At 38.7% G+C, this 14,958-nt stretch overlaps 1 protein-coding gene across 12 annotated transcripts in view; it reads left to right on the forward strand.

Annotated features, from left to right (window-relative positions):
* LOC108299718 (WD repeat containing planar cell polarity effector) overlaps positions 1-14,958 on the forward strand; it is a 510,874-nt gene that overhangs the window by 208,156 nt on the left and 287,760 nt on the right. For all 12 annotated transcript variants that reach the window (XR_005199011.1, XR_005199010.1, XM_017522162.2 and 9 more), the window contains one exon: positions 9,055-9,664. Coding sequence is in view for 10 of the 12 variants with exons in the window: in XM_017522162.2 (XP_017377651.1) it covers positions 9,055-9,664 (610 nt within the window). In the remaining 2 variants the exon portion in view is untranslated. The remainder of the gene's footprint in view (positions 1-9,054; positions 9,665-14,958) is intronic.

A 14,958-nucleotide genomic window follows, 5' to 3' on the forward strand; every position in this document is an offset into this window, starting at 1 on the left:
TGTGTTAAGTGAATCTCCTGAAGGCAGCAGGTGACTGGTGAGTTCTTATCCATTCTGTGTTTCTGTATCTTTTAAGTGGAGCATTAGGCTATTTACATTCAGTGTTAGTAGTGAAATGTGAGGTACTGTTGCATTCACTGTTCTGTTTCCTGTTTACTTTTTTGTTTATTGTTTTTGCTTTATAACTTGTATTTTTGTTTTGTAAGTCCTGTGTCATTTATGCTTTAAAGGGGTTCTGTTTTGATGTGTTTCTAGGATTTGTTTCAAGATTTAGAGTTCCTTTTAGCAGTTTTTATAGTGGTGTCTTGGTAGTGGCAACTTCTCTTAGCATTTGTTTGTCTGAAAAAGACTGTATCTTTCCTTCATATGTGATGCTTAGTTTCACTGGATACAAAATTCTTGGCTAATAATTGTTTTGAGGAGGCTGAAGATAGGATCCCAGGCCCTTCTAGCTTACAGGGTTTCTACTGAGAAATCTGCTGTTAATATGATAGGTTTTCCTTTTTAGGTTACCTGGTGCTTCTGTCTCACCGCTTTTAAGATTCTTTCCTTCATCTTAACTTTGGATAACTTGGTAACAGTGTGCCTAGGCAATGACCTTTTTGTGATGAATTTCTGAGGTGTTCTTTGTGCTTCTTGTATTTGAACGTCTCAGTCTCCAGCAAGGCCAGGGAAGTTTTCCTTGATCATTCCCCCAATTATGTTTTCTAAGCTTTTTGAATTCTCTTCTTCCTTAGCAACACCAGTTATTCTTAGGTTTGGTCATTTAACATGATCCCAGACTTCTTGGCGGCTTTGTTCATTTTTTTTAAAATTCTTTTTTCTTTGCCTTTGTTGGATTGGGTTAATTCGAAGACCTTGTCTTCGACCTCTGACCTTCCTTCTTCTACTTGTTCAATGCTGTTGCTGAGCCTTTCCATAGCATTTTGCATTTCTAAAGTGTTTCCAGTGTTCCCTGAATTTTTTATTGTTTTTTCCTTAAGCTGTCTGTTTCCTTGAATATTTCTCCCTTCATTTCTATCGGTTTTTGAATTTCCTTGCATTGGGATTGGCCCATTCTCTGGTTCCTCCTTGATTGGCTTAATAACAAACTTCCTGTTATTTGCGTCCAATTGCACTGAATATTAAATTTTTTTAAAAAAGATATCTTCCAAACAGGATTTGTGTGGGCGACAAGGCTGTTTTATTTCTCGCTTGGGTGCCAGCAGGCCGAATCCAAGAAAGGATAGGCCAAGGGCTAACGGTGAGAATTGGTTTTATATGCTGGGGCAATTTTTTGGGGGGTGGAGGTATTACAGAGTAAGATCAGTTACAGTGGTTGGGGGTAGGGGCAAGGAGTATACCTTACCATTAGTTCAGTTACAGTGGCAGGTGGGGTAAGGCAGAAGAGTAGTTAAGATGGTAGGGTGGGGTAAGGAGTATTCACATTATCATAAGAACAGTTAAGATGGCAGGGTGGGGTGAGGAGTATTCAGATTATTATAGGAACAGTTAAGTTGGCAGGGTAGGGTGAGAGGCTCCTCGAAAGCTCTACTGGGCAATTAGGGATAATGGCGAATGCAGATGGGGTCGGGGTCATGGGGGACGATAAGCCGAGGCAGGCAGGACTTCAGACTTTCTGGGCCCAGGCTTGCACATGGAGACCTGACACTTCCTGAATTCTTTTTCAGGCAAATCAGGGATTTCTTCTTGGTTTGGATCCATTGCTGATGAACTAATGTGATGTTTTAGGGGATATTAAAGAGCCTTGTTTTATCATATTACTAGAGTTGGTTTTCTGGTTTCTTCTCATTTGGGTAGGCTCTGTTAGAGGGAAGGCTGAAGGCTGTTGTTCACATTCCTTTGTCCCTTGGGGTGTTCCCTTTATGTAGTACTCTCCCCCTTTTCCTATGGATGTGGCTTCTTGTGAGCCAAACTGCAGTGATTGTTGTCTCTCTTCTGGGCCTAGCCACCCAGCAAGTCTGCCTGGCTCTGGGCTGGTACTGGGGGTTGTCTGCACAGAGTCCTGTGAAGTGAACCATCTGTGGGTCTCTCAGCTGTGGGTACCAGTGCCTGTTCTGGTGGAAGTGGTGGGGGATGCCATGAACTTTGTGAGGGTTCTTAGATTTGGTGGTTTAATACTCTATTTTTGTGTTGGTTGGCCTTCTGTCAGGAGATGACGCTTTCCAGAGAGTATCACCTGTGGTAGTATGGAGAGGGACCCGTGGTGAACAGGGCCCTAAATCTCCTAAGATTACATGCCCTTTGTCTTCTACTACCAGAGTGGGTAGGGAAGGAACATCAGGTGAGGTCAGAGATAGGCGTGTCTTAGCTCAGACTCTCCTTTGTTGGGTATTGCTATGGCTGCTGTGGGGAATGAGGGTGAGATACTCAGGTTACCAGATTTGTGTACCTAGGAGGATTATGGCTGCTTCTGCTGAGTCATGCAGGTTGTCAGGGAAATGGGGTAAAGCTGGCAGTCACAGGCCTCAACCAGCTTCCATACAAGCCAAAGGGTCCGTCTGACTCCCACTGTGCCCCCCACAGCAGACCCAAGTCTGTTTCCAGGTGGTAGGCAAGCTGGGCTTGAAAACTTGTCCTAGGCTACCTGCCTCCTAGCTGTGAAAGAAAAGGGCTTCATTCTTTCCCCACCTGTGGAGTTTGCACCTAGGATTTGTACCCTCCCCCAAGTTCTGTTCAGGAGGCTTCTTGCCCAATTCAAATTGTCACAGAGTTCAGCTAGAGAGTTCCTTCTCCCTGTGGAGTTTTACCTCCCTTTCCTCTGGCCACCCCTGCCCTGGATCCCTGTAGAGCCTGGTAGGAATGGCCTGTTAGGGGACCCAGCAAGCTCTCAGGGCCTTTCTGCTGCTTCTACTCCCCCTGTATTTTGCTCCACTCTCTAAATTGACTCAGCTCTAGTTAAGGTCAGAAATTTCTCCTGCAAACAGACCTTCAGGTTCTCCAGTCGGGGTATGTGTTTAGGAGAGGAGGCTCTTCCTTTCCCATGCCCAGAGTTGGGGCACTCACAGTATTTGGGGTGTCTCCTGGGTCCTGCAGGAGCAGTGTTCTTCCTTCAGAAGGTCTGCGGGTCCTCTCAGGACTGCTCATTTGTTCTTGCAGTCTATCTGGAGCTAAAATTTACATTTGCAGGCCTCTGCACACTGCTCTCTCCAGAGCTGCACTCTAGACCTGCCTCCTGTCTACCTCCATGTTTTTACAACCTTTTCCTTGGTAAAACTACGGAGCTAGTTAGAGAGTGTCTCACAAACTTTGGAAACAAAGAGGCTTGGGACCCTTTTTTTTGGATCATAAATGTAACTTGTTCTAGTCCAAGACTACCATCTGTTTGGGCCCCTTCTTTTAGGCAGCCCCTTTGTGAGTGCAGGCTCTCCTCAACATCACTTGGCCTCTCAATCATCTGCCCTAAGGCTTTCTTTGTAAATCTTTAGCTTTCTGGAAGTATGATATTTCAACCAGCATTACAATTTTCTTTTAATTGATAGTTTAACAAACTTCCATCCAGCACAGCTTTTGGCTAGCTGCTACACAGGTACAAAAAAGTGAGAAAATGAGGATACTTTTGGTCCAGTATATATGTAAGTATGGTTAGTTAAGTATGGTTGGTAGAACAAACAATGTATAGATGAAGACTGTGGATTTCAGTCAAAAGACATGAATGGAGTTAGAGAGCAGGGAAAATGTGTGGCCGGTTTTTGTTTGAACTTGGAGTAGGAGTCCTGGAGCAGAGAGTGTAGGAGATAATACTGAAATTTGCAAAAGAGGTTATGTCCCTCCTCTGTTCAAGACTTACAGCTTCTCATCTGGCTTCTCATCTTATTTAGATAAAAAGTCAAAGTCCCTATTGGCCTACAGTCTACCACACAGTATCCTTTCCATGCCCCAGTTCCCATTTACCATGACTTTCTTCCTTGCTTCCCCTTCTCTAGCCATATTAGTCTCCTTGATCTGGCCAATAGAGATTCCACCCCAGGGCTGGTTTCCTCTGTTTGAAGCTCTTCTTTCCCACGTGGCTGCATGGCTCACCCCTCTTTTAGGTCACCTTTATCAGAGAGATCTGTCTTGATCTCCCTGTATCACGCCTCCTGCCCCACTCCAGCCATTCCCTAATCCCTGTACTATGCTTTATTTTTCTTCACCGTATTTAGGATATCTATATGCTTTTATTATTATTGCCTTTGTTTTGGCTTAGAGTGTGACAGAGTATAGAAAGTGCTACCTCCAAATATGGCATTTGGGCATACTGAATGTTTAAAGTTGAAAGAAATTAAGAAAACCACAGAAGCAGAAAGGTCCCTGTGTCTTTGTCATTCTCTTTCTCTGGCCTTCTTCTGCCTTTCTCCCCTTGAAGCCATGAAAGGAATTCTCTGACCTAAAAGTAGATCATAAGACCCTCATGTGACAGTTGTCTTCCCTAGACATGGAGGAAAGGAATGGACACACAGAGACACAAAGAAAAATCTGAACAAACAGGAGTTACTAAGTTCCCCTCAGTACTATTAGATTATACCTGCTTTTTGTGCACTCATCCTTCTGCATGACTATCCATTCTTTATCAAACCTAAGCATAAAATAGACAGTTTTCCCTGGTTCCTTGAGTCTTCATTTCTGAAGGCACCTGTGTTCCATAAAATTTTGATTACATAAATTTGTTAAGCTTTTCTCTTATTAATCTGTCGTTTGTTATAGGGATGTCAGCTATGAACCTTGTGATGGGAGGAAAATATGTTACTTTTTTCTCCCTTACAAGTGTATGCCCCTGATTGAGAAGATTTTACGCACCATTGTATCCCTAGCACCGAGAACCAGTGCCTAGCACATAGCTTGTATTCAAATATTTACTGGACAAAAAAGAAAATGACTGCAGCAAAAAGGGTATGAGGGAGGGAAGGAGTTGGATATGGATCCTGTGGTATTTTATGTTCCAGGAAAGGGAATAGAAACTTATTAGTCAGTGGGTAACCATTGAAGGAGGTGAATTGGGGAGTAGAGGCAAAAGCATTTAGTTTATGAAGATTAATTTGATAATAAGATGTGGGATGGATTTTTTTTTAAGTCACATCAACTCACCACCCCTTCCCAATCCAGCCACTCTGCCACACAGCTGGAGAAATGTTTGTGCATTTTAAAAAAATAACTTTTAATCTTGAAATAGTTTGACTCACGAGAAATTGCTAAATAGTACAGTAAATGTTCTTTCTGTACTTTTCCCCCAGTGTCCCCAGTGACATCTTACATTACTGTCAAATACCGGAAAATGACCTCATTACTATACTGTTAACTCAGGTACAGACCTTAGATGGATTTCATCAGATTTTACCTGCACCTATTTGGGGGAATGTACAGTTCCATAAAATTTTAATGTGTAGATATATGTTATTTACCATTTCTGGGTCTGACCTTCTCTAATACCACTCTCCTGGTTCTTGGGCTCCCATCATTTACATATGAATAAAGTGAATGACCTGTTGTTTTATTTTATGTTCTTCTGCATTGTGTTCCATGTTGGTAGATAGCCTTTCCTTTCTACACCAGAGATGCTTTTAAATTTTTACTCCACCAGGATTGACAAATCATATAGCAGATGTCCCTCAATATAGGTGGAGGATTGGTTCCAGGACCACCCCCCCCCACACACACACATGCACGCATGCAGACACACAGATATACACACTGTACCAAAATCTGCATATACTTAGCCTTGTAGAGCTCAAGTATATGAAAAGTCAGCCCTCTGCTTACACAGATTTCACATACTGGGAATACTGTATTTTCTATTTGCATTTGTTTGAAAAACATCCACCTATAAGTGAACACATATAGTTCAAACCCATGTTGTTCAAGGACCGACTAAAATCCCCATTACCTATATATGGCATTTCTACCCATGTTTTCCCTCCCCAACTCCCTACACCACCACTGTCCCTCCCCTAGTCCCACCTCAGAAGACCTCAGTGTGTGATGGTCCCCTCCCTGTGTCCAAGTGTTCCCATTGTTCAACACCTGCACTTGCAGTGTTTGATTTTCTGTTCTTTTGTCAGTTTGCTGAGAATGATGGTTTCTAGGTTCATCCATGTCCCTAAAAAGGACATGAACTCATCGTTTTTTATGACTGCATAGTATTCCATGGAGTATAGGTACCACATTTTCTTTGACCAGTCTATTATCGATGGGCATTTGGGTTGGTTCCAAGTCTTTGCTATTGTAAACAGTGCTTCAGTGAACGTATGTGTGTATGTGTCTTTATAATTTATAATCCTTTGGTTATATACCCAGTAATGGGATTGCTGGGTCAAATGGAATTTCTATTTCTAGGTCCTTGAGGAATCGCCACACTGTCCTCCACAATGGTTGAATTAATTTACACTCCCACCAACAGTGTAAAAGTGTTCCTATTCCTCCACATCCTCTCCAGCATCTGTTGTCTCCAGATTTTTTAATGGTCGCCTTTGTAACTGGCGTGAGATGGTATCTCAATGTAGTTTTCATTAGCATTTCTCTAATGACCAGTGATGATGAGCATTTTTTCATATGTTTGTTGGCCTTATATATGTCTTCTTTTGAAAAGTGTCTGTTCATATCCTTTGCCCAGTTTCGAATTTGTTTGTTTGTTTTTTTCTTGTAAATCTGTTTTAGTTTTTTGTAAATTCTGGATATAAGTCCTTTGTCAGATGGGAAGATTGTCAAAATTTTTTCTCATTCTGTTGGTTGCTGGTTCACTCTAATTGTTTCTTTTGCTATGCAAAAGCTCTGGAGTTTAATTAGATCTCATTTGTCTATTTTGGCTTTTGTTGTCAATGCTTTTGGTGTTTTAGTCATGAAGTCCTTGCCTATGCCTATGTCCTGAATGGTTTTGCCTAGGTGTTCTTCTAGGGTTTTTATGGTGTTAGGTCTTATGTTTCAGTCTTTATTCCACCTGGAGTTAGTTTTAGTGTAAGATGTCAGGAAGGGGTCCAGTTTCTGCTTTCTGCACATGGCTAGCCAGTTTTCCCAAGACCATTTATTAAACAGGTAATCCTTTCCGAACCATTGCGTGTTTTGGTCATGTTCGTCAAAGATCAGATGGTTGTAGATGTGTGATATTGTTTCTGAGGCCTTTGTTTTGTTCCATTGGCCTATGTCTTTGTTTTGCTACCAGTACCATGCTGTTTTGATTACTGTAGCCTTGTAGTATAGTTTGAAGTCAGGTAGTGTGATGCCTCCAGCTTTGTTCTTTTTGCTTAGGATTGTCTTGGTTGTACAGACTTTGATTTGGTTCCATATGAAGTTTAAGGTGGTTTTTTCCAGTTCTGTGAAGAGGGTGATAGGTAGCTTGATGGGGATAGCAATGAATCTATAAATTACTTTGGGCATCATGGCCATTTTCACAATATTGATTCTTCCTAATCCTGAGCATGGAATGTTTTTCCATCTGTTTGTGTCTTCTCTTATTTCCTTGAGCAGTGGTTTGTAATTCTCCTTTAAGAGGTCCTTTACATCCTTTGTGAGTTGTATTCCTGGGTATTTTATTCTCTTTGTAGCAACTGTGAATGGAAGTTCGCTCTTGATTTGGCTTTCTTTAAGTCTGTTATTGGTGTATAGGAATGCTTGTGATTTTTGCATATTGATTTTGTATCCTGAGACTTTGCTGAAGTTGCTTATCAGTTTCAGGACATTGTGGGCTGAGACGATGGGGTCTTCTAAATATACGATCATATCGTCTGCAAATAGAGACAATTTGACTTCCTCCTTTCCTAATTGAATACCCTTTATTTCTTTTTCTTGCCTGATTGCTCTGGCTGAAACTTCCAATACTATATTGAATAGGGGTGGTGAGAGAGGGCATCCTTGTCTAGTGCCAGATTTCAAAGGGAATGCTTTCAGTTTTTGCCCATTCCATATGATATTGGCCATGGGTTTGTTGTAAATAGCTTTTATTAGTTCTGTCGATACCTAGCTTATTGAGGTTTTTTAGCATAAAGGGCTGCTGATTTTTGTTGAAGGCCTTCTCTGCATCTATTGATAAAGTCATGTGGTTTTTGTCTTTGGTTCTGTTTATGTGGTGAATTACGTTTATAGACTTGTGTATGCTGAACCAGCCTTGCATCCCCCAATGAAGCCTACTTGATCGTCATGGATAAGCTTTTTGATGTGCTGTTGCAATCAGTTTGCCAGTATTTTATTGAAGATTTTTGCATCTATGTTCATCATGGATATTGGCCTGAAGTTTTCTTTTCTTGTCGAGTCTCTGCCTGGTTTTTGTATCAAGATGATGTTGGTCTCATAAAACTATTTGGGAAGGATTTCCTCTTTTTGGATTGTTTGGAATAGTTTCAGAAGGAGTGGTACCAGCTCCTCTTTGTATGTCTCATAGAATTCAGCTGTGAATTCATCTGGACCTGGGCTTTTTTTGGTTGGTAGGCTATTGATTGCTTCCTTAATTATTTTTAAACTGGTACATTATATTATTTCTTTCCCTTGTTCACTTGTCTACTTAGAACTCCTTTATATCCTCTCTGATAGTAAAATATTTCTACAAGATTGTTAACAGGGTTCAAAGTTTTTCCTTTGCCTACCCAGCCCTACTAATTTGAAATATATTTCTTATAAGTACCTTACCAATAACTTCAGAATTGAGAAGGGTGCCTGGTTAAAGGAGATCAATCATTTAAAGTCCAACTTTGTGTTCGTAAGTTCTTATGCATTCTTTGTGACTTTTTAAGATATTCTGCTAACCATAGTATTTTACTAAAAGCTGACTTTCTTAGTTTTTATATATCGTCGGACATATTTAAAGTGATTTACAAGCCTTGCAAAACAAATTGCTAAAATTAAAATCTTATAATTATTACAGCTGTGCTGTGTGTATACTTTTTTTTAAAGATAGGATTTCACTCTGTCACTGTATTTATATATGTGCTCTATATAGATAGATGTGCTATATATGCTTATATATTGCTGATGTTTAAGATAGTAATTGATGTTATTTAATAGTTTTCTCAATTAATATGCATGCCTAGGTGTGAAGTTGAAGAAAAACCAAACTCTGCCTGAATGTACTTGATATATTTCTTACAGGTTCTGAGTTCTGTTCGCACAGAATGGGACCCACTGGATGTTTGCTTTGGAGCCAAACAGTCTTATCAGGTGTTCACAGTGGAGCACTCCATCAGTGTAGACAAAGAGCCCATGGCTGACAGCTGCATCTATGAATGTGTTCAGAATAAAATCCAGTGTGTGTCTGTCACCAGAATACCACTAAAATCAAAGGCCATCAGTTGTTGCAGGAATGTTACTGAAGACAAACTGATTCTGGGCTGTGAAGATTCCTCACTAATTCTTTATGAAACTCACCGTAGAGTGACTTTCTTAGCACAGACTGAACTTTTGCCTTCATTAATAAGCTGCCACCCAAGTGGTGCCATTCTGCTAGTTGGCAGCAACCAAGGGGAGTTGCAAATTTTTGATATGGCTCTCTCCCCTATTAACATCCAGCTGTTGGCTGAAGACCGCTTACCCAGGGAGACTCTGCAATTCAATAAATTATTTGATGCTTCTAGCAATCTTATTCAAATGCAATGGATAGCTCCTCAGTTTGTTTCTCGGAAGGCGGAAGATAGTGATATCTATGATCTCCTCTTCCTCAGGTTTGAAAGAGGACCTTTGGGTGTGCTGTTGTTTAAACTAGGTAAGTTAAGGAAAGTCGTAAGTAAATTGTTTATGATAGTGACATAATTAAGGCAATAAAACTATTCTTACAAAGTAGATTTTTCTATTTGTCATCCCATAAATATGTTTGCCTTTTAAATATCCATATAGTTTCCTTTTGTGCATGATTTTCTAACTGCCAAAGGAACATTAGATATTGAAGAATTTGGAAATTGCATTAATTGTGAATCATGTTGCTTCAAAAATCCGAACTTTTACATTTGATACTCCCTAAAATAAGCTGCACTACTAAATAATTACTTAAGCAATAGATATGTGAATATTTTAAAAGGACTTACTTTGTCCATTGAAAAATTTTGTGTTGTTGAAATGGAATAATTTTTCTATAAAAATTATTTTAGATTATTGGTGTCTGTTGATTCCTATACTGGAATTGTGTGAAACAAGTGTTTTAAAATAAAAGAAAGCAGATATTTAGTTAGAATTTGCTGAAGATATTTGTATAACTTTGTTTTAGTTTCTCTTTTGGATAAAAATATTCAAAAGGATAGATATTTTAATAGATGTTGATAAGTTAATATCTATAAAATTATATATTAATGTAGCCCATTTCAACCAAGAGACTTTGTTTTTTTTAACTTTTATTTAGGTTTTTGGGTACACATTAAAGTTTGTTATATAGGTACATATGTATCATGGGGGTTTGTTGTACACATTATTTCATCACACAGATATTAAGCCCAGTACACAATAGTTATCTTTTCTGTTCCTCTCCCTCTTCTCGTCCTCCTCCCTCAACTAGACCCCAATGTTTGTTTTTTTCTTCATTGTGTTAATAAATTATTATCATTTAGCTCCCACTTTTAAGTGAGAACATGCAGTATTATTTTCTGTTTCTGCATTAGTTTGCTAAAGATAATGGCCTGCAGCTCCGTTCATGTTCCTGCAAAAGACATGATCTTGTTCTTTTTAATGGTTGCATAATAATCCACGATGTATATGTACCACATTTTCTTTATCCAATCTGTGATTGATAGACATTTAGGTTGATTCCATGTCTTGCTACTGTGAGTGGTGCTGCAGCAAACATTTGTGTGCATGTATACTTATGGCAAATGATTTATATTCCTCTGGGTATGTACCCAGTAATGGAATTCCTGGGTCAAATGGTAGTTCTGCTTTTAGCTCTTTGAGGAATTGCTATACTGCTTTCCACAGTGATTGAACTAATTTACACTCCCCCCTCACAGTGTATAAGTGTTCCCTTTTCTCCACAACCTTGCTTGTGTCTGTTATTTTTTGACTTTTTGGTAATAGCCCTTTTGACTGGTGTGTGATGATATCTCATTGTGGTTTTGATTTGCATTTCTCTAATAATCAGTGATACTGAACGTTTTTTCATATGTTTCTTTGTCTCATGTATGTCTTCTTTTGAGGAGTGTCTGTTCATGTCCTTTGCCCACTTTTATTTTTATTTTACTTTAAATTCTGGGATACATGAGCAGAATGTAGAAGTTTGTTACGTAGGTATATGTGTGCCATGGTGGTTTGTTGTACCTGTCAACCTGTCATCTAGGTTTTAAACCCTGCATGCATTAGGTGTTTGTCCTAATGCTCTTCCTCTCCTTACTCCCCCACCGCCAATAGGCCCCAGTGTGTGCTGCCCCCCTCCCTGTGCCCATCCATGTATTGTGATTGTTCAGCTTTCACTTATGAGTGAGAATATGTGATGTTTGCTTTTCTATTCCTGTGTTAGTTTGCTGAGGATGATGGCTTCCAGCTTCATCTATGCCCTGGCAAAGGCCATGAACTTATTCTTTTTTATGGCTGCATAGTATTCCATGGTGTATATGTACCACCTTTTTTTATTCAGTCTGTGATCGATGGGCATTTGGGTTGGTTGCATGTCTTCACTATTATAAATAATGTTGTAATAAACGTGTGCATGTGTCATTATAGTAGAATGATTTATATTCCTTTGGGTATATATTCAATAATGGGATTGCTGGGTAAAATGATATTTCTGGTTCTGGATCCTTTAGGAATCATCACACTGTCTTCCACAATGGTTGAACTAATTTACACTCCCACCAAAAGTGTAATTTAGTTCTATTTCTCCATAGCCTCACTAGCATCTATTGTTTCTTAACTTTTTTTTTTTTTTGAGACAGAGTCTCAATCTGTCACCCAGGCTGGAGTACAGTAGCGTGATCTGAGCTCACAGCAACCTCCGTCTCCTGGGTTCAAGCGATTCTCCTGCCTTGGACCCCCTGAGTAGCTGTGATTACAGGCATGCACCACCACACCTGGCTAAGTTTTGTATTTTTAATAGAGACAGGATTTCATCATGTTGCCTAGGCTGGTCTCCAACTCCTGGCCTGAAATGATCTGCCTGCCTTGGCCTCCCGAAGTGCTGGGATTATAGATGTGAGCCACCACACCTAGCCTCTTGACTTTTTAATAATTGCCATTGTGGCTGGTGTGAGATATATCTCATTGCGGTTTTGATTTGCATTTCTCCAATGATCAGTAATGATGAGCTTTTTTTCATATGTTTGGCCACTTAAATGTCTTCTTTTGAGAAGTGTCTGTTTATATCATTTGCCCACTTTTTGATAGGGTTGTTTTCTTCTTGTTAATTTGTTTCAGTTCCTTGTAGATTCTAGATATAAGACCTGTGTCAGATGGATAGATTGCAAAAATTTTCTCCCATTCTGTAGGTTGCATGTTCACTCTGATATAAGTTTCTTTTGCTGTGCAGAAGCTCTTTAATTTAATTAGATCCCATTTGTCAATTTTGTCTTTTGTTGCAATTGCTTTTGGTGTTTTCATGAAGTCTTTGCTCATACCTGTGTCCTAAATGGTATTACTTAGGTTTTCTTCTATGGTTTCTATGGTTTTGGGTTTTACATTTCAGTCTTTAATCCATCCTGAGTTAGTTTTTGTATAAGGAAGGGGTCCAGTTTTTATTTTCTACATATGGCTAGCCAGTTTTCCCAACACCATTTATTAAATAGGGAATCTTCTTCCCTTTTGCTTGTTTTTGTCAGGTTTGTTGAAGATCAGATGGTTGTAGATGTGCGGTGTTATTTCTGAGGTCACTGTTCTGTTCCATTTGTCTATATATCTGATTTGGTACCAGTATCATGCTGTTTTGGTTACTGTAGCCTTGTAGTATAGTTTGAAGACAGTTCCTTTTTGGTTCCTTATAGTTCCTTTTTGGTTCCATGTGAAATTTAAAGTAATTATTTCTAATTCTGTGAAGAATGTCCATGGTAGTTTCATGAGAATAGCATTGAATCCATAAATTACTTTGGCTTTGCCCACATTTTAAAGGGTTTGTTTGTTTTTCTCTTGTAAATTGTCTAAGTTCCTTATAGATGCTGGATATTGACCTTTTTCAGATGCACAGTTTGCAAATATTTTCTCCTGTTCTGTAGGTTGTCTGTTCCCTCTCTTTGTAGTTTCTTTGCTGTGTAGAAGCTCTTGTTTAACTAGATCTCACTTGTCAATTTTTGCTTTTGTTGCGATTGCTTTTGGCATCCTTGTCATGGAATTTTTGTCCATTGTCCAGGATGGTATTACCTAGCTCTCTTTCAGTGTTTCTCTACTTTTGGGCTTTACATTTAAGTCTTTATTCCATTTTGAGTTGATTTTTATGTATCAACTAAGAGACTTTAAAATATAATTTATTATGATGATTCACTTGCCTTTTGTAACTTTGCATTACCAGCTATACCCTGAAATATATGATATACTTTAGGTATTAGATTTCTACAATTTAACGTTCTTGAGAGAATCTCACTTAGGTTTAAAAAATAAATTTTAATTAATGTACAGTATGGCTACTTGAAAACATAGAAGGTAGATACATTTTAAAACCCATTATGGGATTTGGCTCTGTGGTACAAAGTTAGGTTTTTAAAGGCATTGTAGTGTTTGTTAAATAGCTTTCAGTTTACCTTGTTTTTTATGGATCTGCTTGTCTCTGAAGTTGAGTACACAAAATAAATCTAGTGAACATGACTTGATTAACCTGCAAGATATAATGCATACAGTGTGAGACCTGTGTTCTTTTCACATAATAAAAATGCAGCTAAATCTATTCGTAATGTTAATATTCAAGAAAAAAATGTTTGGAGTCTCATTTATTATGAGATAATCCAGTTATACTTTGCCCAACTACATGTTTAACAGTTGTATGTCTCCACACACAACACTAATTAAACTGGATGTTTGATGTTTCACATGTCTGTTAAAACACACACACTCATGCACTCATGCTCACATACACACACTCTCTCTCTCTGTCTCTCCCCCAGACCCCTCTCTCAATCTCTCCTTTCACCCTCTAAATTACCCATTTACCTGTCAAACAGAAGGCTTTCTGCCCATGTACACCTAGCCTTTCTTCAGCTTTCCCTTGTGGGCCTACTCACAGCAGCTTTGCAAAAAGCACAGCTTTCTCCTCCTATCTCTAGCACATTTGCCTTCTTACTAAAGTAAACAGGCTCTCAATGTAGGGATTTAGAGGGCTTCCTGCTAATTGCCAGCTTGTAAACTTAATTGGACTGTCTCCCTGGGCACTGTTCCTAAATCAATTAGGCATTGAGTTGGCTGTCACCTCTTTTTCCCAAGAAGGTCTCTTGGAAGAGAATTATCCAATAGAAGTCAAGCATTCAAATGAAAAGGTGATAACTTTTGCAACTGACATTTATCATTTAAATTTTATTTTCAATATGACTCTTAAGTTTTGTAGGATAGGGAAATTGTACAGTCTTACATGCTCTTTGGGAGATCTAAATATGTAATTTCCAAGGAATTTTTAAAGTTTTGTTTCTCATTTTTAATGTATAAGATTAATATTTATTACAAATTATTTTTCCTGGGAAGAGTAGATTCCTTGAAATAGAAGATTCCAACTAGCAGATTTTTTAAAGAAAACCCAGTTTAAAGAACAGATTTTTCTTATGATCTGCTACTAAATACATCCAAAAAAATTAATATACTTCTTGAATTTGTCAGTGCTGATTCTGGGCATCCATGTGGAATTTTCATGTATAATTCAAGTTACTGCATACATAAACAGGTAGTTACATGTGCAGTTTCCCCACTAGGGAGCATTTATGAGTTTTTTTTTGAGATGCTTGTTATGCAAGCCTTTGGAAAATTTGACATGAAAGGTGTAGCTTACAATTTAAAATTGTAAAGATAGATCATGGATCATATTTTAAAATAGAATGCTTTCATATGTAAACGTGGCAGTGCCTAATGCCAATATGCTAAGATTTTTGGAGTTTGACGTTAGATTAG

Source organism: Cebus imitator, unplaced genomic scaffold, assembly GCF_001604975.1.
Source record: "Cebus imitator isolate Cc_AM_T3 unplaced genomic scaffold, Cebus_imitator-1.0 Scaffold23, whole genome shotgun sequence".
NCBI lineage: Eukaryota > Metazoa > Chordata > Mammalia > Primates > Cebidae > Cebus > Cebus imitator.